Consider the following 22,883-nt stretch of genomic DNA (forward strand, 5'->3'; position numbering starts at 1 on the left):
GGAATGGAGTATATATATTTATGCAGTTCTTGGGAGCTGGGTTATTTAACTGTCCCAGCAAGAAAAACTGTCCCAAAAAGAAAGATCTGGAATCGAATTCTAAAAGTTAACTTGATAGTTTTTGAATAAATCAATGATAATAATAATAATAATATCAATAAAACTACGTCACGTGCGTTTGTTTTAATTTTAACAAACTAGTTTTTAAATAACATTGAAAAAACTTGGTAATAACTGGGAGTACAATATATATTATATGCATAGAAGTCAGAATTAGTTGAGACGCACAATAGTCCGGCTTTGCCCGGGCTTAGTCCCTTTACTTCAAATTTGAACTACGTTTTCCACCCATTTTGCGTCCAAAAAGTCCAAATTTAAAATATTACAACTAATATTTTAAACACGACAAGAACAATTGTTAATACAATTTATTTTGCTTTAGCGGATTCGCAAACGTATTTGAGCTTCCCTTTACTTGCTTGTGAATTTATCCTTTCTTTCGTTCATTAAAATTCTCTAAAGTGTCGTGCAATTGACATTAAATTGGGTAATAAAAATAAATATTCGTGAGTTGGTCAACAAGACTTCAAAAAGGCAGCCGCGTTCTTATCTTTTGGTTTGGTTTACTTTAAATTTTGCTGCGAATTTTTTACTTTTTGCATTTTGCATGCCAAAACATTGTCGCATACGTAATTCCCTTGGTTTTCTGTTGCTGTTTTCAGTTACATTTCCATACGTTGCACACACACAGACAGACACAAACACATCATTTACAAAATTCAACAACGGTCTTCCATAAAGAGCCCAGTCAGACCGGACAGCCTCGTGTATGTGTGCTAATTAATATTACGTGCCTCGTCTCCGCTTTGTATAGTATCTCATGTATTTCGTCGTCTGTCGAGATAAAAGCAGTATGAAGCGTGCCCTGAATATGAATCGGAAGAGGCCAGTGAGTCGCTGTGTATGTTTAGGGCCAAACAATAAACAAGGCCAATTTGGGGCAAGCCCGAAGAAATGCATCAAATTTATTGAAAATTATGTGAGAGAACAGGAAGTGGCCATAGGAACTCAAAAGCTATTCGTATAAGAAACTACTCTACTGAAACGGACACGAAAAAGTTCTTGACTTGCTTTTAAATGTCAATTCATTGTGTGCAAGTGCAGTCAAGTGTGAATTATATTGGGCTGGGCCGTAATAAAGAGGGAGTTATAGGTTATAGCTATCGAAAGGGTCGAAGTCTCAAGGCAGAAGTTAATGTTGCGTTGTCTGTCTTACCTTCCCATAGATACTTAGCTATTTTAAGGGCGTTTCCCAGGGACAGTTGGCTTAGGCAGCATATCGCAACATTAAAATATATTTGCTTTTTAATGGTGGATTTTTGTTTAGCTTCCGGGTAGAGAATGATGAGAAAATATGCGCATATTAGTGTGACGAAATTAACGCGCTTGGGCAATCGATTGAAAACTAATTAAAGTTTACTAAAAAAATATGGAAAATGTAGACTTACACGCCTTTTAAATAAATAGTTTTCATGACAGCCATATAACAAATTAGTGCTCATATAATTAACAACCAAATATAATAAGCTCAAATTTCACAATTTAGTAAAACAGAAAATCAAATAAATTTTCCACAAATTTTTAGGAAAGTTTTCAAATCGATAGCATCTAGCACTGTGGAGTACTTAACTTATATAAATATAAACGTTTTTTTTTTTACAGAATTTGTTGGTTTACTATTTAAGGATATTCGTTGCAAAGTCAAACATAACAGCAATAAAAATGTTTATATTTTCCATGAACAGAAACTCGCACGTTCTGTAATATTTAAAGCGCTAGTTTAAAGGCTATTGGAATAGGGTAATGCTTCAGCACGATGTCTATTTTGAAACAGATAAATCACTTTTTATGAGCAAAAAAGCAACATGCAAACTAACATGCAATATCAGCAGCCTTTGATCTGCAACCACCTCAACTGATCTCTGACCCGTTTGTATTTTTCTGCTTTTAGTTTTTATTTTATGCACGTTAGAGATTTTGATGTTTGCAACACGCAAATGACTTGAGCTGAAACAACTTGTTTTATATTCTGTAATTAATATTTTACTTATTTTTATTATATTTTGACATTTACGATCTGGCGAGCGATTGCTACAAGTTTTTCGAATGCAAAATTGCGTCATAGAATCAGGAGACCCGGTCCGAGCATTGCTCAATGCCAAAGCATAAAATTTGGCAATGAAAATGTCAATGGCAACAATAACAATTATTGAAAAGTGAAATGCGTTGGCGATTCGCATAGAACGAAGGCGAACCGGGCAACAGTAACAATCGGAGCCAAAGTGGAGCTGGTTGCTAGCCTGAAACCTCATCATCCCGTGTTCCTGTTTCAGTTGTAGTCTCCACTTGGTTACGATCTTGATCTGGCCCGTAACAAACGCCGCCATTCACCGCCAGTCACACAGATAGCTTGTTAAATGAAACCCCCCAACCCCCGTAACAAATGCCACTGCTCACCTCCGATGACTCCAACTTTCCGGCCTGTAGCTGCTCAAATACAATTTCATGTGCAATCAAAATGAAAATAAAGCAAAGACGAAGCGAGCCAAGCAAATTGATTTATCGGCACGCGGCAACTCGAATTGTTATGGGTTTTGATTGTCTGCTCCCTGCTACGCGCCCCTCCGTCTATGCCTCTGGCTCCTACTAATGCATGGAGCACCCCCCTCGATTGCACTGATTGAGTTAAATGAAATTTTTAACGATGGCGCAACATTTAAACGTAAATTTATTTTTGTCGCCCGTCTCGAGTTAAAGTTGAATGCTTTAATTGGTTGGCGTTGGCAAGCGCCTTATAGCATAATTGATCTTAATTTCGATTTCATTTGCAATTGCCTTTAAGTGACTAATTTGATTGGTAAATAAAATTCAAATCGTAATCGTTAACAAAAGAGAGCAGCGCTAGTTGTGTGTGGGCCGCACATTCTCTTATTGTTGGATTATGCAATTTAGCTGATGAACCCGAGACGACAACAAGGTCGTCTTGGATTACGTTCAGTCTACAGTTTGTTGCTGTGGCCGAGTCTGGTGTATGGAGTGCGGAGTGTCCAATGTCCACTGGCCAAGTGGCAACTGCTTGAGTTCAAGTCACGCCGGCGACAATAATTGTGCCCCCTGGCACCAGGCACCCGGCACCAGACACCAGCACAAATCGCAGACATGTGCAATATATATTGAGAGTCGTTCAGTTGTTGTATCTGCGAGCCGTTTGGTAATGGGTATTAGCCAAAATACTTTTTTCCGCTTGACCTCGTAAAATGGCAAAAGTTAATTAAGCTAGGTGACATGTGTTTTGCTTTTAAATTTAATTTAACTTTGTCATTAGGAACTTACAATTATAGTTTTTAACTCACGTTTTATTGATTTTAGTATAATAATATGTAATTAAAGCTATTTGTTCGTCAATTTGTTGCATAATGGTTAAGAACTCAGCTCCTAATGCGCCTCCATCCTCGGGACTTACTATTCAGACCTCAATCCAATTTCTAAAGCCTCCAACTTTTGTTCAATATTTAGTTTGACTTACACTAAAATGCGTCCTCTTAAAAATTTTGTGATTTTCCTAAAAATGAACAGATTTTAAATAAAGATTAAACTTTAAAAAAATATAAATAATATAATAAATAATTACTAACAGTTCTACAATGCGACTTTTTGAAAAAATATGGATCAAATCAGGTTAACGTTCGGCTAATCTTTATCCATTTAATCCAGTTTTTGGCCCTGTTCAACATGCCGTTTCAGTTCAAACACGTTTTGCAGCCTTGATAAGCTCTAAAAGGTATGAGATACAAGAGCAATAAATTTTTTATTTACTTATATCTTTTATAAGTCCATAAAACACACCAAGTAGCGCCCATAATGCCCAAAAACGGTTGGCATAAAATTGTTGGGATAGGGTTAGGGTATTCAACTGGGCGACTTTAGAAAGAGCTTCCGATCTACCTGTTCCCTCGTTTTAACCAGTGTGTGTGTTTTTTTGTAGCCACTTTGAATTTATTTACTCAGTTTTCAGCTCTCTTTAAAGCTCACATTTTGAAAGACTCGCTGGCCCAAACTTGATTACCTGTGTAGATAGTGTTTACACTTACCGTGTTTATATGCACATATTCACTGGCTGTCGCTTTCTCTGTTTTCGGCTATGAAATAACCTTCTTGACATAAACTCATCATTAAATATCCATAAATGTTGTAAGCTGTAGATCTCTTGCTAACTGTTAATTGCCTTTGACTAACTAACTAATAAAACAAACATGAGCATCGTATAAATTTGCTTTCAGACTCTTGTCAATTAATATCTTAATTAGGTCGAAAAGTTGGCTAGATATTTGAAGTTCAATCATATAAATAATAATACTCGTAATACTTCAAGCGTGAAGGCCATAATCTAAAGTACATCCAACGACATTTCCCATTTGCCTCAAATTGAGTCATTTAATTGATATTTTAAGAGATCACACGATGCGAATGCTGGCACTTCAATTAAAACTCAATAACTAAATTGCTAGTTGGATTAGGTATAGATAGATTATCTCGTATGTATACGTGTGCATGTGTGTGTGTGTGTGTCTGTGTGGCATTACATTCCAATTAGAATTTCTGACAGCAGTCTTAACTATTCCCATTAAATGATGACAACCAGAAAGGGAGGCAGGCCAGGCAAAGCTTTAGCCAGACAAAAGTTGATAACGTAGGGAAATGAGTGTTGCTTCATATTTAATGCCCTAGCATTGCATGATTGCCAGATTGATTGAATGACAGCCAGCGCGGCACGGAGCACATAGAAATTGCGTGCCAAATGCCAGACACATAGATACAAAGGCACAGCTATAGATACGGATACAGCCACAGCCACGACTACAGATACAGATATGTAACTGCAAGCAGCAGCTATTTAACTAACTGCTATGAATGACATAGCCCGCAGCCGATCCGGCCAGACATTTCAGCAAGTGCCAGCTGCGCATCAACGCCAAAATACAAAAGGCTACAACAACAACAACAACAATTACAAACAAGAATACACTAGTTGAGACTGCCCTACTAGGAGATACCTTGTATTAAATAACGCAAAACTATTATAAATATTAACCTCCGCATGCCGCCGACTGACACCTATCACTGCCTGCTCAAATGACAATTTTTAATTAACATTTCTGTATTGTATAATAAACAATTAACATAATATTTGCGGTTAGATAGAGCATATCGTTTTATTGATCTTCATGATAATGCGATTACTTTCGCAAAAGATCGATTCATTAGTTTATTCCAATATTTTATTTACTTTGTACTGAACTTTAAAGGGGATAAGTTGTATACAAAATTGCAGAACATCAGCTTAATACGAACCAGAATTATTATTTTATTTTTGCTTTCTTAAATATAATATAATATGCATTATTACATTTATTTAGGCAAGTTTCTCATATTCATTTATGTTTATAGGGTATAACACTAGAAGGCAACACGACAACGACATCAAATCAAATTCAAAAGTAGCCCCAGAACACAACCGGCAGGTGCAATGCGGTGGCAGCTCCAGCAATTTATGGGGCAAGGGTTTCCTAGCGGGGCGGGGGGTTAAGGCGGCTGGCTGGAATTGGAGCTGACTGAAACAGACTTCATTGTTCCCACAGTTTTTCGAACGTCGCGTCGCCGGCGTCAACCTAATAGACTTTTCACGCTTTGGTTTTAAATTGAGGCGCTGATTTTTAGCAGCTGATATTTTTACTTTGTTTTTTATTTTTTTATTTTTATTGAGCTGCTCGATTTATTTACCTGAAGTTTTGCAATTCGAAAAAGTTTTCCAAACAACTGACAGCGCAGCAGTTAGACAAGTAGGTTTTGCCAAAGGGTAGGGCAGCAAAAAGTTTGCAGCTTAAAGAGTTGAAACCAATTGGCATCGAATTGCATTGACTTGAGTTGGGCTTAGTTGACTAGAGTCGAGTTGATATTTGTTATTAATTGCTGGGCGCTGGGACTAAAGGGTTGCCAAATCCACGTTGTTCCTCTAGATATACTTTTTGTGTGTTTTTTCCTGTCCCCTGGCAAGGAGCTTTGGCAGCAGCTGCCATTGCAATTTGTTTTGGCAATACAAACATTGCTTTTGCTTTGGGCAAAAACTAATAAAACAAATCGCATGTGCAGGCTGGCAAGAGTGTGTTTTGTAGATTTCTCTGGTCAATGAACTCCACAGCACCCGCCCAGTACCAACCCCCTGGATGATGGAACCCGAACGACCACAGTCAATGCCTAAGGCATTCCCGGGGCTACGCCCGACTGACCAAATCGAGTTGGCAGTTTAAGTGCAGTGCAAATTGCTGAGACGCTGTAAAGACGCCACCGCCTTCGTACCCACGTCACCCCACGTCCTTTCCTATCCTAGCCAAGGGTTGTTTCATTCTGAAGTGGGCGTTGCCCCCACGCTGGACTATGCAATTTGCACGCTTATCAGTTGCCGCATTGATTGGAATTGTGCTCGCATATTTATGCAAGCCGCCGCTTCCGACAAGCGCTTAGTTTTATGGACTAAACAGAACTCCGACCCAAGCACAACGCCAACCATTGACCACGGCCTGAAATGACCAGACAAATAAACAAAGATGAAGCACTCAGATAGAAGTCAGTACTGAAATCGGATTACTCGGGGTTGGGCGCGTTCTCTAATTGTGAGAATTATTGCTGGGCAGGGCAATAAGAATGAGTGAGAAATTTACAAAAAACTCATTAGTCATTTAAATAATTGTCTTTGTTATACTTACATAGATTAACCTAATGATGTTTGCTTAAATTGAAGCAAATTATTTTTTAGCAAATATTTGTTTAAATATACATGGACATTCATTTATGTTATTGTTGCTTACAAACTGCTGGGTTGATCTTGATGTTGCTTAATATAATAATGATCAATGAATTTAGAAAGTGTTGCCTGTAGCAGGTACAGTTATTTAGATACAGCTACAAATTAATTATTTAACAAATTCCACGCACTTACTACAAGTAAAAGATTGTGGTTAACGAGTTAGGTCGCAAATATTTTGATTGGCATTTTCAAATTGTTTAAGTAGTTCTCTATAGAAAAACTAGATCTAACGAGCACTGGCTACTTTACAAAAAAAGCTAATAAATTCCTTCAACATTTGCCAAATCAACAAGCACAACATTTTATAAATTCCAGCTAGAGAAATAATTAACTTAAACTGCAATTCAACTACGATTCAGGTTTAAGAGCTCAAATTATTCTAATTATTTTTAAGTAAACTTTGCAAAAATATACGCAACATAGTCATCTGAAAGTTGACGTTCAATTTTTGTCTGTCGCATATAATAATTAACAGAATGCTATATTATATTAATGCATAACTTGGGGAAAAACTATTGCCTGAAAGTCAACGATGCTTTGAGCTGTATTTATATTTTTCCTATTTGGTATTCTTAAGAGTGCTTGAATTCAATTAGTTTGTTATAATTTGCTTTGCACAACTCTTTCAAATAATCCTCTTTCACTCTAATCATTTGGAATACAATCAAATTGTAAAAGGCGCATTTTTTATCAAATGAATAGACCCTCGATTTGACTACAAGAAAAAAACAAAAAAAATAAAAGAGTTTTGCGACTTTTATATTTGATTGTTTTTTTTTCCCTTTGTTTTTTAAGTGGCTGCTGCTAGTTGATTGTTGTTAGCGGTAAGGTCAAGGATTATTATACTTCATCATAACTCTATTAAGCGCGTCCCCGGATCTCAGAGGCCCGAGATGTGCCGCCTGCACATTTGTTTGCAGATTGTCATTATCTTTAACAGCGGCATGTACACAGTGAAAGATTCAGCTGCATTAAGCCACACGAGCTGCCCCACAGCCACAGCCACCCGCACTCCCAACCCCTGCTGCCAGTCAGCTCGACTCAAGTAAACTCATCTCAACTCGAGGCTGGTGATAGTTTTGTCTTTATAAAGCCACCGCACGTCGCGGACTTAAAATTTTTACTGATTTTTTTTTTAGTTTTGTGTCGTGTGATTGGTGGGAGTTTTAGTTGTATAGTTTTCCATTGCTTGGCATTAAGTAAAAGTCCAATGAAAGCGCCATCAAACAGCAGCAGCAGCAGCAGCAGGCGATACGCGATGAGAAAACGCCAAAGTCACTTAAGAGTTGAAGCTTAAAGACTTTCATACAAGACGCCAGCGGCGTGCACTTTTAATTCGATTATTAAAAGTTTTGCATTACTTCCGAACACCGAAAAACCAAAACTGAAATTTGAAACGAAAATGAAACACGACAAAGACATAAACATTTTGGTATGCCATCAGCTCCAATGTAGTGCTCCGCCTTCAAGTCTCGTGCTTTGCCGCTGATGCTGATGCTGATGATGATGCGGCAGAAATTAGTGAGGCAGGGGCTCAGTCTCGGGTTATGATTGCATAGATAATGCAGCTTGGACGTTGTCATCTGATGGCGGCGCGTGACAGCCAAAGACGCCCCCTTTGCTATGCTGCTAGGGTATATCTATGTGTACGGATGGGAGTAGGGGCGGCAGATGATTGCGTTGACGACGACTGCATCGGGCAATGACGAGTTAATTTTTGCGCCAGCTCATGCATTAGTCGAGCGCCTGAAGGTGCATTGAGAGAGGGGGCGTGGCAGCATCGCCATTGTATAACACTCGATGCACTGGCGACATTAAAGCCAAGGAGTGACCACCTCGAGAAATGGCATCGAAAAGGTCAAATCGGGGCGACCACAAAAATAAAACTGGGTGATGTTCATTAGCGTGAAGCTATAAAAGCAACGGAATGGTAATCTTTGAGAGAAACCAAAGAGAAACTTGAAGTAAACCTTTGACTGCACTTAAAACCTGCATTTCCTGGCGTGCCCGCCTCCCCCCCAGTTTATCCACCTTTGGCGCTGTGTTCCCATTTGGCCTGTCCTAGGCCTGTGACTTTTTGCTCGATCCCTGGCCATGTTTACATCAGAAACGTGCCTCAAGTGTTCCTGTCACCGCACAAATTGGACATTTATTTGTTGCCAGCGGATAAAAGTTTGAAAAGTGTTGGGAATAGACAGAAAAATTTTGCAAAAAGAAGTAAAAGAAATAAATGCAACGCTGCCATTTCTGTGGAATTATATGGGCCAGAACGTGTCGAGGATTTGGCATTTCATTCGCAACAACAACAACAACAACAGCAACTACAGCTACAATTGAGGCAATGATGCAGCGTCTTTGTGGCGCCTCCTCAACGAATTATGTTGCAGTTGCTGGCTGGTAGGTTGTTGTTGTTGTTATCGTTGTTGCCCGTCTTTTGTTCAGGGGCGTGCTGCGATCCGCTTAGCTAATTGACGGCTGCCAACTGGTTTGGGGTATACGCTACGCCCACAGATGAATAACTCTTAAGCAGGCCGCCAGCACCGGCAGGCGGTTTAACTCAATTATGCCACTTGCCGCACTGCAATTTGTCAATTAGTGCAGCTGCCACATAAGTAGCTCTTGTATCGAACTGCAATTGAATGTTGATTCTTGGCGCTTAAGTTTGTTAAAAAAGTAGAAATTTATTGAAATATTCTGTGCTTTCCTTTTTACCAATCGTAACTAGTATGATAAGAGCTTAATTTAAATTAATTGTTATTTTTCGTTTAGCTAATAGCCAAATAATTTGCAAAACTACAAGGCTACGAATCACAGACAGAAAGCCATAGAAGACTCTTTAATGCTAGCTAATAGTTCAATATAATTTTGTTCTTGTTCCCATAGAATAATTTCATCGGATCCTTCAGGTTGGGATGAAGAAAGAATTGGAGCATGTGGCTGGTTCTTCAATTTCAGAAACTTAAGAGCTATATTTCCCATTCTTAGCTGTTCACATTCTAAATATAAACCCGTTCTAACGACCTTCGACCTTCTTCCTAGATTGTCTTTGCTTTTCATATCTCTAACCTATATCTGCTTTTTTTCTTCCAGAATTTTCTTGCCGCGAATGCGCAATGCTGGTGGAATGCCCCACTGACAGCCGCGACACGTGCGCTCAAATATGCCGGACATGTGGCGCCGGGAATGCTGCTGGTCACCGCTGAGCCGTGCGCTTTGGAGGTGCTGCGCGGCGCCTTTGCGCGCAGCGTGCTGAAGCCGCCGGCCACCTACATCATCAGCTCTGTGGGTGAGTCCAGAATTTAAGTCTAGTTATCATGGCGTTTAGGTTTTTTAATGTATAAATTTGTTGTACGTTTTTTGATTATCAAAATCAAAAAAAAAAAAAAAAAAAATATCCCTGCTGCTGTACCACAATGTTCGGTGAGGCAATAGAGAATAGTGCGAATTGTTCAGAGAGTCGCGATCGGCAGCTGGAGACCAAGCGCTTGCTCTTCTGGTGTCGGCGACTAAATATGATGCCCGACGAGGTGCGGCAATTGTCGCCGGAGGAGCTACAGGCCCGCCATTTGTTGGTGCAGCAAGCGGAAGAAGCTCAGGAGCTGCGCATGAAGCAATTTAAGCGCTGGAAAAATCTCAACCACTTGCGCTGGCTCATGTACGAGGAACAGCGCAAATACAATGAGAAATGTGGGCCACAGGCGGTGGGCGTTTCCATTTGGGAGATATTGTCCTTGGCACAACACGAGCTGGAATCAGAGTTGCAGATTCCAGAGCTGCGCGGCAATTGTCAACGTTTTCCCTCGCCCATGTCTGTCATGGGAACTGTTCGAGAAACGGGTAGCAAAGCTAATATACTAAAGCCCCTGAAATCCATAATCGCTGGATTGAGTTTGAGTAAGCCGTTGAACGTGTGCCCATGCAACCGATTGTTTGAACAGGAGCCAACGCGACTTCCCGGCAAGCAATTTGAAGTTGAAAAGGAGCTCCAGCCGATGGAGCAAATGGCGAAAGAGGAGGAAATAATGCACAAAGAGATGAACGGTGACTTCGGTACTCCGAATACATATGAGTTCTCCAATGATCCTCTGTGCCCAGGCAACCGATTGTTGGAACAGGAGCCAACGCGACTTCCCAGCAACCAATTTGTAGCTGAAAAGGAGCTCCAGCCAACGGAGCAAGAGCACAAAGAGTATCCGTTACAACAATCATCCATTTCTAGAAATTTAATACCTGTTGTTGCTATCAATGAGAGACCAAGTATTGAGGTTATCTCCATGTCCAATGATCGTCTCAAGTGCCAATGCAACCAATGGTCGGGACAGGAACTGAATCGATTTGTCAGCACACAATTGGAAACTGGGAAGAAAGAGTCGCATGAAGAGAAGCAGCTCCTACGAATACTCCCAAGCTTCAACGCCAATTCCAATCTTATGCGTAATAATTCGATAAACAGTGACTACGGTAGTCCGAATACATATGAGGTGTCCAATGATCGTCTGTGCCTAGGCAACCGATTAACGGAAGAGGAGCCAACGCGAATTCGCAGCAAACCATTTGCACCTGAAGAGGAGCTCCAGCTAATGGAGCAGAAGGAAATTGAGGAGGATACAATGCACAAAGAGAATATGTTACAACGATCTTGCAATTCTAGAACTGTAATACAAGTTGCTTCTATCAATGAGAGACTCAGTAGTGCGGTTATCTCCATGTCCAATGCTCGTCACAAGTGCCAATGCAACCAATGGTCGGGAAAGGAACTGAATCGATTTGTCAGCACACAATTGGTAACTGGGAAGAAAGTGTTGCATGAAGGGAAGCAGCTCCTACTATCACCCCCAAGCTTCTACGGTAATTCGATGAACGGTGACTACGGTAGTCCGAATATATATGAGTGCTCCGATGATCTTCTAGGCCACCGATTGTCGGAACAGGAGCAGACGGGAGTTCCCAGCAAACAATTTGAAGCTGAAGAGGAGTCCCAGCTAATGGAGCAGAAAGAGAATCTATTACAGCGATCATCCATTTCTAAAAACTTAAAACGAGGTAATTCTATCAATGGGACCCCCAAGTGCCAATGCAACCAATGGTCGGGACACGAACTCAATCGATTTGCAATCACACAATTAAAAACTGGGATGAAAAAGTTGCGTAAAGAGAATCAGCTCCTACGATCATCGCCAAGCTTCATCGGCATATCCAACTTAATGCTTTTTGATTCGATGAACGGAGACTATGATCGTCCGGCTATATATGATTTTTCCGATGATCTTAGCATGCGCTACGAGTTGGACGACATCAAAAGATCCGTTAACCATTGCGAAAGGTTGATGCACATGATCTGCGCACCATACATGGAGTCGAGCTCAGAGCACAGTCAAATGAAATTCTTGACAAGTAGCCAAAGTATGAGTAGCGATGTTTCTGTTTTGAGTAGCGTGAAAACTGAGTCTGAGTCCGAACAAGAATCTGAATTTACAATTAATGAATGGAAGAATGAATTAATAGTGCATTCAAACTTTCGATTGCAATCGTCTATATGATAATTGATTAAATGTTTTTAAGATCAAAGCACCTTTTTAAGACACCTAGTTGGATAGTAAATCACATTTTGATGGGTCTGCACCGGCTGGCCAGTCCGTTGTGGCTCGTTAGCTGTCAATTAAATAGACACCTGCACGCCTAATGCGACACTGCCAACCAGTCCCCCCAGTTTCCTAAAAACCTCGCCAATCGTCGTCCGTTTGCCTATTTCACACTGGCTTGAACCTTGTCGTGAACCACGGCTACCAGCCAAATCGATGGCCAACTCATGAATTGATAAATGGCCGGCCAGAGATCGGCGTCGATGGTCGTTGTGGCTGCTACGTTTGCTTCACTTGCTGCACTCCAGCCTCTAGCGAACTCGTTTGAAAATTAATAAGTTTCGATTCGGCAGCCCCAAAGGGGTCGTCCAATACGGCACTGCCCGTTGGCGGTGGATCTGCGGTAAAATTCAATTGAGGAAATATATGTTGCACAAACAGGCAAGTTGTTAGGGAGCTGGCGTAGCTGCCACAAAGTTCGCTAGCGGTATGCGGAATCTCCTCCATGTTGTTAATTAACGCTTGCAATGGCGTAGAACCCATTTGCTCTTAATTACCATAAACATGACAATTCCATTCGTAAACAAGCATGCAAGCAGTGCCGCAAGCAAGCAGTGCACGCATTGCATTATGCCTAGCGACAGACAACAGAACAGCTGACTAGCAACATGTTGCAACCATGCGTTAGCAACATAAATATGTTGCAATGCCATTTTCAAGTGGAATTAGAACAAGAAATTGCTTAAAAATATGTGAAATGCGTACGTTTAGTTGTAGCTTCCACGGAGTATAATTGACAATTATGGTTGGCTTTGACAGCAAAGCTACAACAATAACAAATTGCAAGCAAAACAATCAATCAACGGCAATTTCTCGCTCAATTAGACAACAAACATGCCAAATAAAAGAAACAAAGAAACCAACAATACCAACAGCTAAACGAGAAAATAAAGTATCGAAATTAAATTCAATTTCGTGTTAAAGTGGCAAATGCAAAGGGGCGCAGGCTGTGTGCGCGGGGGCTATGAGCAGGGGGCCCATCAGACATTTGCCAATTTGACAGTGGAATATCAAAATGGCAAAACAGACAAATGATCATTTGTTGATGTTGCTGTTGTTGTTGTTGTTATTTAGTTGAAAATGCAAAATAGCTGGAAAGCAAGAAAATGATGCAGCTATTGCCGAAGTTTGGGGTAGACTGCGACGGGAGGACGAGGGAGTTGCTGGTAGCTGCCTCCAGCTGTCGGTAACTATGATTGTGAATAAAAAGACAAACGTTAAGAGCTGAGCCGCAAATCAATTTCATCACGATTTCTCGTTGAGATGTTGCCCCGTTGAAAGTGAAATGTGGCCATGACAGTGTTTGTTGTTATTGTTGCTATTGCTGATCGCCCGATAATCGCAACTTAATATTTGAGACATTAACAAAACAAATCGCTGCAAAAACAGTTGCAGGCAACATTTCCCACACGAAAAAAAAAAATAAGACATAATGGCATTTCATTTAAGAATGCCGCACCGTTAACTGATTCCCTTCCTCTTCTTCGTTTGATTTAGCCATGAGTCAATTTCACGCTGACAGGCCAAGTGCGAGAAGAGGTTAACAAACCCATCGTTAAAGAATTCGCCAAAGCGTAACCGGAGCAACCAAGTGCGCCAATATCGAGTCCACATCAGCCAGCTCTTGAGTTCATATTAACGCTATCGCCTTCACCGTCGCCGTCACCGTCGCCGTCGCCTCTGCTGCCGCCGCCTATCGTACATCATTGTCTTTGGAGACCAATGCAAGTTCATCATGCTCGCCTGAACAGCCCAAAAGTGGCAGAACCAAAGAGACAAAGTCAGTGCCAGTGCCAACTCCTCCTCGTCGAGCGTTGCCGAAGCGATTATTGTAATTTTATTGTTGTTCGTTGTTCTCGTTGTTCTCGAAAGCCGCTTCCCGACTGTGACTATGACTTTTGCTCTAACAGCCCGCTGATTGCCTCTGCTGACTGCCTTTAATGAGGTCAACCCGTTTGTCTACGGGTTTGGCTGGCTTTGGCTTTTATAAGTGGTTACGCTCCAGAGCTTTGCCATTTCGACTGGGAAAGTGTTCTCGCCCGCTAAGAAAGCATCACTTTGGTCTATTCTCGGCATTGTCTCAACAAATTGCCAGCTAACAATTTCACACAATCAGTATTCCTGGCCAAGACGGACAGTATCGGCAGCATCTACTGCCGACATACAAGACCTAAGCATAAATGCTCATATAAACTGAAATTTCTATGAAATTGCTCGCATTTACTTTTGGCCCTATTGCACAATAGGCCAACAGGCACATTATAAAAAAAAGGAGGTTTTCTTTTGCTATTTTTTTTTTGTTTCTTGGCAACGAATATCGACAGCCAGTTCCAGGTTCAGGTCCAGTGCCCCGCGGCTACACAAAACTCATTGACCTTTAACACAGCCGGTGGCAGCGGCGGCGGCGCTTGGCAAGAGATTTCAGGCAAAAAGTGTCGCCAAGAGTTTATATTTTTTTTGTTGGCCGCTGTGCTGTTGTTGTTGTTGTTGTTGTTGTTGTTGTTGTTGCTGTTGGTTTTCGTGTTGCAACCACGTAAATGTCAATTTGCATTTTGTTGTGCCTCCGTCGTGCTAAACTGAAGCGTTGCATAAACAGCAGCCAACAGCAGCCTACATCAGCCCCTGTTGCAGTTGCAGTTGCAGTTGCGCCGTCGCCTTGTTTTCAATTTGTAACTGGCCTGAAATATTTTTATTAACCGACGGAAACAATTAGCGTCGCCTTGCAACAAAAAACTAAACTAACCAAAAACAAAAAAACAAGTAGAAAAAAATTGCGCATATATAAAAATTGGTGGCATGCATATAGCTCGGACAGGCGTATCTTTTCCTTAGCGGGACTCTGCTGCTGCGTGGCCTTTTTCCCCTTAACAAAAAGTGGAAATTGAAAACGCGCAAAAAATATTTCAGACACAAAATCGTGATTGTCGTTTGCCGCTAGACATTTTTTTGACTGCAACTGCAACTGGGAATGCGACTGCGCGGCCTGTCGACTGCTCTACATGACGTTGTCGCCGAGGCGGGAATGGAGGAAGGCTTATGCAAAAAGAAATATATATATTAATGCTCATTTGCGCTCGCCAGGCAATGGAATTGCGTAGGCGGCAACATATTGATGGGGGTCAACTCAGGCTCAAGACAAAGCTAAACATTTTTGAACAACTGAAGATTTCTTAATGTACTTCTATCTATATATAAGAGTTTGTTTGACGATCAAAGCACAGAACAAACCTTAAGAGCAAGCACGGGATTTTGGAATATTTGACTTGCAAGTGGGGAAGAACGTTGATCAAAGTTTATTTGAAAAACATTTGGTACAAAACAGTCATATAATTGTGCTTAGCAAACGTGACTTAATAAGCCTCTGTGAGCGTCGCACTAATAAACGCCAGGTCGCTGTTTCAAGAGAGAGAGAGAGAGATAGAGAGGAACTCTTGCTTAGCTTGCATATTATGGCTTCTAACAATAATTAATGTCCAAAACTTAGATAAATCTATAACATAATATTAAAACTTAACAAAATAGCTTTCAGCTCCGATCAGAAATCGAGGTATACAGCGCTTTAAAACTATTTAGGCATATTTGTAGCTTTGGATTATTCATGAAATACTTGTCCTTATTAACAATATCACTAGCGAGTTTTTTTACTGCATAGTAACAAAGCTCGATAAGAAGAACTTAAAGTCCTCTTTACTCAGCTATTGGGCTTGGTCTCCTAAACAATTTTTCTTAAGCTAGCCGTATAAGCAAGAACATTTACAAACTTACATTCCACGGATCAGTAATCAAAACTTTAAGCTGATTAAAAAGCGCTGTACTTAAAACTGAATGCAGCATTCCCCACAGAAGGAGCGACAATTGCTTTGAGAGCTGTTTGCACCACCTCTTTCCCCTCGCCTTAAAACGATTTGTTTGTGTTTTTGGTGAAAATTTGTTCACTTAATCCAAAAGCTGATAAATGCCTGCGAGGCGTTGTCTCTGGCAACACCCCGTTTGCCATTCGTGGTTCGCCATTTGTCGGCTAATGCAATTAAAATTAATAAACGAAAATCAAACGATTCCCCACCAACAATTATCAATTGCAATTGTAATGCCGCGTTTTGATGCTCACTTGTTGATTTCGAGTTTTTTTTGTCTTCTTTTTTTGGTGATTTTGTGTTTATCGTTTAAGGAAGTGTTAATTTATTTGCTTCTCTCTTTCTATTGATTGCGCCCCCCAGAGGAGAAAAATAGCGAAAATGAAAAAGAAAAAAATAATAAATTGCCACTGATAGCTAAAAATTATTGATTATTTCGAAATGGACAGCGTTTAAATGTTTATGGTGTCCGCAGTCGTCGTTGTTGTTGATTCATTGTTGTTGTTGTTATTGTTGTAGTTGTTGTTGTTGTTGTTGTTGCTGGCTGAATCGCTGGCGGTTATGAGATCAAACAAAACATCGCGAAAATGTGCCAACAACACGATAGGTGCGCAGATTTCCTCTTTTATTTTAAAGTCTTGCGAATCGGTTTCTTTTTATTTTCTTTTTCTAATAATACAACAACAAAAACAACAACAACTTAAAGGCAACAACTGCCACAGCAACAATAACAGCGAGGGAGCGAAAAAATCATACATCAAGATTATTGTAACTCGCGGCAATTGCATCACAGTAATGGCCAACAACAACAATAACAGCAACAACAACTTCAGAGGCTGCGAATCGGCTGGTAAATAAAAAAAGGAAAAAAAATTGGAAATCGCAAGAAACATTTTTCATTTGCATAAAAATGCATGGCACAAAACTACAAGCGCTAAAAATGTTTGCCGCATGTTGCACAGCGTGACGAGGGGTGGACACCGCCACGAGGGTCGATCGGGAGGGAGTGGGTGAGGGGGGGGGGGCGGGTGGCGGTTGTCTGGTAGTGGGAGGTAGACGAAACAACCTTCAAGCTACAAAACACTTGACTCCATTGCAAAGATGCAGAGTCCGTGGCGGCGTTGACGTCGCTTTGGTTTGATTGAACACAAGGATATGTGTCCGCCGGCAACTGGCAGAGCCGGAGCAATAGCAGCAACAATAACATAAACCAAAGTGCAGTCAAGTCAACGGCAACAGCAACAGCAACAACAACAACTAAACTGCAACACTGACAGCAACGCAGATCAACAACAGCAACAACAACAATGGCAACGTCCACAATTTGAGGCAAACGCAACACTTTCACTCTACTTACGACGGATGAGGCGATTGAGGGAGGAGGCGCTGGCTTAAGACAAGATCGCGTTGGTGGGAAAAATGCACCAATCGTTTTCCATGTGCCCCCTCCCCCCTCATCCCCTCCTCATCTACCGCAACCCCTCGGCCACGTTCCTCTTTCCATCGATATTTATTATCATTTCGCGCGGCTTTCCAGTCTCGGGCTGCACTGCGTCCAACTAAAAAGCAAAGATAATCATTTGCATGAACACAGGTCCTCAATTGCCAGTCGATCAATCAAACAATCAATTTGAGCCGCAGCAACTTGAACTAAAAGCTAGTTGAGGAACTAACCTTCTTTAAAGACGATCCTAACTAAACCCTACTTGAAAGAGACTCTTGTGTTGTTTGCTTCTTGATAATTGTTAAAAAATGTATAACATTCGATAACTAAATCAAGTTAGTCTTTAATGAAAGTGCAACTTTGTGAAAATGAGATTAAATATCGCATTTTCACAAAATCATATTACATGATAATTAGGTTTGTAGAGGAAGACTTGTAGAAAATAAGTGTTAAGTAAATAAAATTTGATTAAGAACTATTCCTGTATATTTTTATACACTGACAGAAGGTAAACTTTTGTCAAAAACTGTGTAACGCATAGTTGAAAACCTCTCTGACCCTGTAGAATATATACTGGATATATATTCTAGATCAGATTTAACAGTCGTGTGGATATAACCATGTTCGTCCGTCTCTCGGAAGTCGGAAGTCGTTCGGATTGAACCACTATAGCCACGACATCTAAATAAAGTTCTTGTAGTATATAACAGTTGTATGCTTTTCGAATTATTTTGATCAAACGTGATGTTTACGTACTTTATATGCTGACATTTGAGCAGAATTCTATCAACTTCGGACCAATATAACATATATCATATATCATTATAGCTGCCGCTAGTTAAGTTTTAGTATAAACAACTTTTTTACTTTTTAAGATATCTTGACCAAACTTGGTAATTAAAATCATAGCTATTCGCCCAATATTTCTGCACAGCCGCATCAAGTCGTACTACTTTATTATATGACTACTATAGGAACAATCAGTCGTAAATAACGCTGTGGTGTAAAAGCAATTTGAAGAGCAATTTCAACTTTCATGTTCAGTTCTTTCCGGCTTTGCTTTTTAATATTCCACCTAGCTTTACACCAGTTACAAGTTTTACAAGTTTTATAGCTTATATGCAGATATTTTGTAGGACATTTATTTGAACAGCTGCTGTCATACAGTGGCAGCCTGCAATATTAGACATACTGTTTTGACGGCTGTAGAGGTCAAGGCACCAAAATATTCTCCTGCTTGTCGTTGCCAACTTTTAATATTGTTATTCCAAAAAAAAGATAAAGGAAAAAATACGAACAGCTGTCATATGTTTGGCCTGCCAGCCAAGACAACAGGCCCACAAGTACTTGTATTTGGCATGATTTATCAAATATGATATATGATGTATATTTTGTGTGCAGCTCCAATTTGGCTACTGCGCTGGGCAATTTATGGACAGGGCGTTGTTGCCAAATGAGCGGCAAAACCAAATGTGCCAGCTGATAAGTCAAGGCAAATAAATTGCCGAGCAGCAGCAGCAGCAGCAGCAGGGGCAGGGGCAGCAGCAGCATCGGTGGTGCAACAATGGGGCGGTGCAGGCAACCGAGTGGCGCCTTGGCATTCACAGATTGAGATTGAGTGCAATTTATCCAATTGCAGTTCCACCAAGTGGACGATTAAACGGCAAACAAATTTTTGTCGTGTGCGATGTGAAAGTGCGAATGTGGCAGGTGTTGCTGCAGTTGCAAGTGTAAATGGATGGGGAGGGGGTGGAGCAGGAGTGGTAGCTGTGACTGGGGAATGTATTTTGTACGAGTCGCTTGTGCGCATTTCGCAGTCGCCCATCAAATGGCGCTAATTGTCCTTGACGATGGTGCCATCCCACATGGCATTTTGATATTGCGTTTGCAGCGCCAAATTGCTGCCGGATAAGCAACAACAACAGCAGCAACAACAACAGCAGCTGCAACAGCAATAGCAGAAAGTGAAAACTTGAAAAATTATGCAACGGCCGCAAGGACGTTGTTGCCACGAGGCTGAGACACAGACACAGAGTTCGGCGACAGCAACAACGGAGGTCGTCACACACTTGGTCTGATTTTGCAGTACAAGCAATCCCCCTTCTCTCGCTCCCTCTCTCTCTTCCTCTCCCTCTTTCTCTCGGCGTGTGTGTGTTGCAATTTTGATGCTTGCTTCGGGGGCGTTGTTGCAGCTGCTGCTGTTGCTGCTGTTGCTGCTTTTTGGAGGTTAAGCTGGCAAGTAGGAAGCATTGTGGCGGCGCCTCCACAAATTGTTGGCGACAATGCGGCAGCCAAGATTTGAAGCACATGCGGCAACAGAGTTGTCCAATTTTTATTTTTGTTGCTGTTGTTGTTGTTGTTTTATTCGCTGGGTGCGCATTTTAATTAAGTATACGACGCGTGAACACCGCACATAAAATAGTATAAACATTATTTGCTGAATGCCATATTAGGCGATGCTTGCAACTGCCACAAGTGGCAACCTGTGTGGCTGGCACTGAGGTCGGTGGTGGCGCTCCCCGAGACGTAGCCGTCGTCGAGCGCGGCAAGCCATCAGCTGAAAGGTAAATGATAATTTTATAAGTACGAGGTGTGATCGATAAATAAATGAAATAAACAACGATAACTACGTGTTGAATAACGAAGAGATAGGGAGCGAGAGAGATAGCGAGAGAGAGGAGGAGAGAGACAAGGGAATCTTAAGAAATATCCGTTTGGAATAACATCATTATGAATAGATCCGAGAGGACTTACAAAAATAAAAGATGAAATAAGAAAGCAAAGAAGGAGAGAACTAAAACATTATAGAGAGGAATATAGAGAAAACTTAGAAGAGAAGATAACAGGATTAGGTGGTTGCGAGGTGGAGAGAGAGGGAATTCGGCAAGCCGAAAGAGTGAGAGAGAGAGAGAGAGCGAAAGAAAAAAAAGAAAAGGATTTCTTATAATGAAAAGAATATAAAATATATCTGATAAGAACAACAGAAGGATATAAAAGAAGAAACCAGGAACATATAAAGAGAAGGAGAGACAAAGACAGAGAGAAATATATAAAAAGTTAGAAGAGAAGAAAATATAAAAGGATTTTGATGGTGATGAAAAATTTGGATAGATCCGATCAGATTTGCACTGTAACTAATCGTGAAGGATGACAGAGGGGATAAGAGATAGAAAAAGGAAAAGAGTGAGAGAGAGAGTGAAAAGGTGGATTAATTTAATGGTCAGACATAAAATTATTAGTTAAATTAATTTTTTGCTACTAAAAATAAACATAAAACAAATGTTGTATGAAGAAACTATAATAATAAAATAAATGAAATAAAAGCAAACATTTTTAGATAACATAAGTAAAGCATAAATATTAAGTAAACGATAAGAAATTCAAGTGAAATATGCATAAAATCTTAATAAAAGGAGAGCAAGCAAGGCAAATACCAAAAGCAAGAGCTGTGCTGGTTCATGGTCAAAACAGCATCACCCAAGTGAAAAGTGGGGCAAACCACTTAGCCACACCACTCAGCCTCAGTTAGTCGGAGCATGTGTGGCACTCCGTTTAATTACCCCAGCATTGAGACAGATTGTAACATCAAATGCCAAAATGCCATTTGGAGTCAAGGTTTCGACCATTCGCTGGTCGCCCGCCCGGGTGGCCAACCGAAATGCCGAGCTGCTTGTTTAGTTGTGAGCAGAAAAACCAAAAAAAAATATCTATAACAAATGCGAGCAAGTTTATCTGACCAAATGGGGCTGGTTGGCCGGCCTATCATTAGCCTTATAAGTAGTCCAGGTTTTCAGTTGTTGGCAATGCTAAACCCCATCTCCTTGGTCTGTTATTTGCAGGTGACATTGACGATTGCATTGTGACGCCGACGGTTCAGGGGCAGTTCACCCCACTGCCGGAGGCGCTGTGCGATGTTATCATGGATCTAACCGCCGAGGGTCAATCGGCGACCATTGAGCATGTGCGCAGCAAGCTTGGCGTTCGATTTCCGCACATGACCACGCCCGCCACAGAGGTCATCTACGATTCGTTGGCGCAGCTGATGCAGGAGCAGAAGATCTACCAGACCGCAAAGGGTTACTTCATCTTTACGCCAGAGTGAGCACCACACGCATCTCTCATAGCTTCTACATGGCCTTAACTCTCTGCCAAATCTCTTTCAGACGTCGTCGCAGTCGGTCGCGTCCGCGCAGCAATCATCATCAGCTGAATGGCGGCCATAGCACCAACGGCAGCCTGGCGTACTCGCAGCTAACCGAGGAGGAGCAACAGCAGGACGTGGTGCCGCCGGAGGCGCGCACAATGCTCATGTCGAATGCCGAGGCGCTGCATTCGCTCTATGGCGAAATATCCACGGAACGGGATGGTGATCTGACGCATCAGTGCATACAGACCAATCTGGCGGATGTCATCTGTGGAGGTAAGCTTTAAATAGGGAGATGACCAGCAAAAAGACTTTGCCACAAAGCGAGACCGAACTTTGTCGAAGGCCCAAAATACTCAAGAATACTTTCCTCTTTTTATGCGCAGGCAATCCCAATGACAAGATCATTTATCCGCGTGCGGCCAAGCGACGCAGTGCCTCATTTCCGACGCCGCGCAGCTTGGAACGACGGCACAGTTTGCGGCTCTTTGGTTCGTCGAAGCGCCTGCAACGCTGCGCCTCGACCCGCAGCCTGTCCAAGACCTATGCCCAGACGCTTAACACGACGGACAGCAGCAGCTCGGAATACCAAAGCACAGATTCGTCATCACCCAGTAAGTATTGAAGCAGCAGCAGCAGCAAATTAATATTCCATGACTCTCAATCTCTATTTTACTTCGTAATAGAAAAAGGATCTTTGCTCTCACGGCTGTTCCGACGCAGCGGACGCGCCAAGCAGCGCCAAATTGAGACCTACTCGGCTCAGTTTCCGCCCGCCGAATGGTTCAACACACGCGCCGTGCATCTGCACAGCGTGGGCACCCAGACCGCAGATCACGTGAGTTCTAAGATCCAAAGCGTATGCTTCTTTATT

General features: G+C 41.4%; 2 protein-coding genes across 3 annotated transcripts in view; both read left to right on the forward strand.

Annotated features, from left to right (window-relative positions):
• The window catches only part of knockout (Stork-head domain-containing protein knockout), a 59,284-nt gene that overhangs the window by 33,562 nt on the left and 2,839 nt on the right, over positions 1-22,883 (forward strand). For both annotated transcript variants that reach the window (XM_064689859.1, XM_064689860.1), the window contains 5 exons: positions 10,016-10,211; positions 21,705-21,963; positions 22,029-22,285; positions 22,396-22,623; positions 22,696-22,847. In XM_064689859.1, coding sequence (XP_064545929.1) covers positions 10,016-10,211; positions 21,705-21,963; positions 22,029-22,285; positions 22,396-22,623; positions 22,696-22,847 — 1,092 coding nt within the window. The remainder of the gene's footprint in view (positions 1-10,015; positions 10,212-21,704; positions 21,964-22,028; positions 22,286-22,395; positions 22,624-22,695; positions 22,848-22,883) is intronic.
• Positions 10,302-12,493, forward strand: LOC135433683 (uncharacterized). The gene has a single exon (XM_064689861.1). It carries the CDS (start codon positions 10,339-10,341, stop codon positions 12,463-12,465), a length of 2,127 nt encoding a protein of 708 aa, XP_064545931.1. The 5' UTR covers positions 10,302-10,338; the 3' UTR covers positions 12,466-12,493.

This window comes from Drosophila montana, unplaced genomic scaffold, assembly GCF_035044405.1.
Source record: "Drosophila montana isolate Dmon_TW-CO22-7 unplaced genomic scaffold, ASM3504440v1 contig_3218_1, whole genome shotgun sequence".
In the NCBI taxonomy this organism is placed as follows: domain Eukaryota; kingdom Metazoa; phylum Arthropoda; class Insecta; order Diptera; family Drosophilidae; genus Drosophila; species Drosophila montana.

Bases quoted from the DNA above. Each gene is read 5' to 3' on its own strand.
- LOC135433683 (XM_064689861.1), top strand. From the start codon at position 10,339: ATGTTCGGTGAGGCAATAGAGAATAGTGCGAATTGTTCAGAGAGTCGC.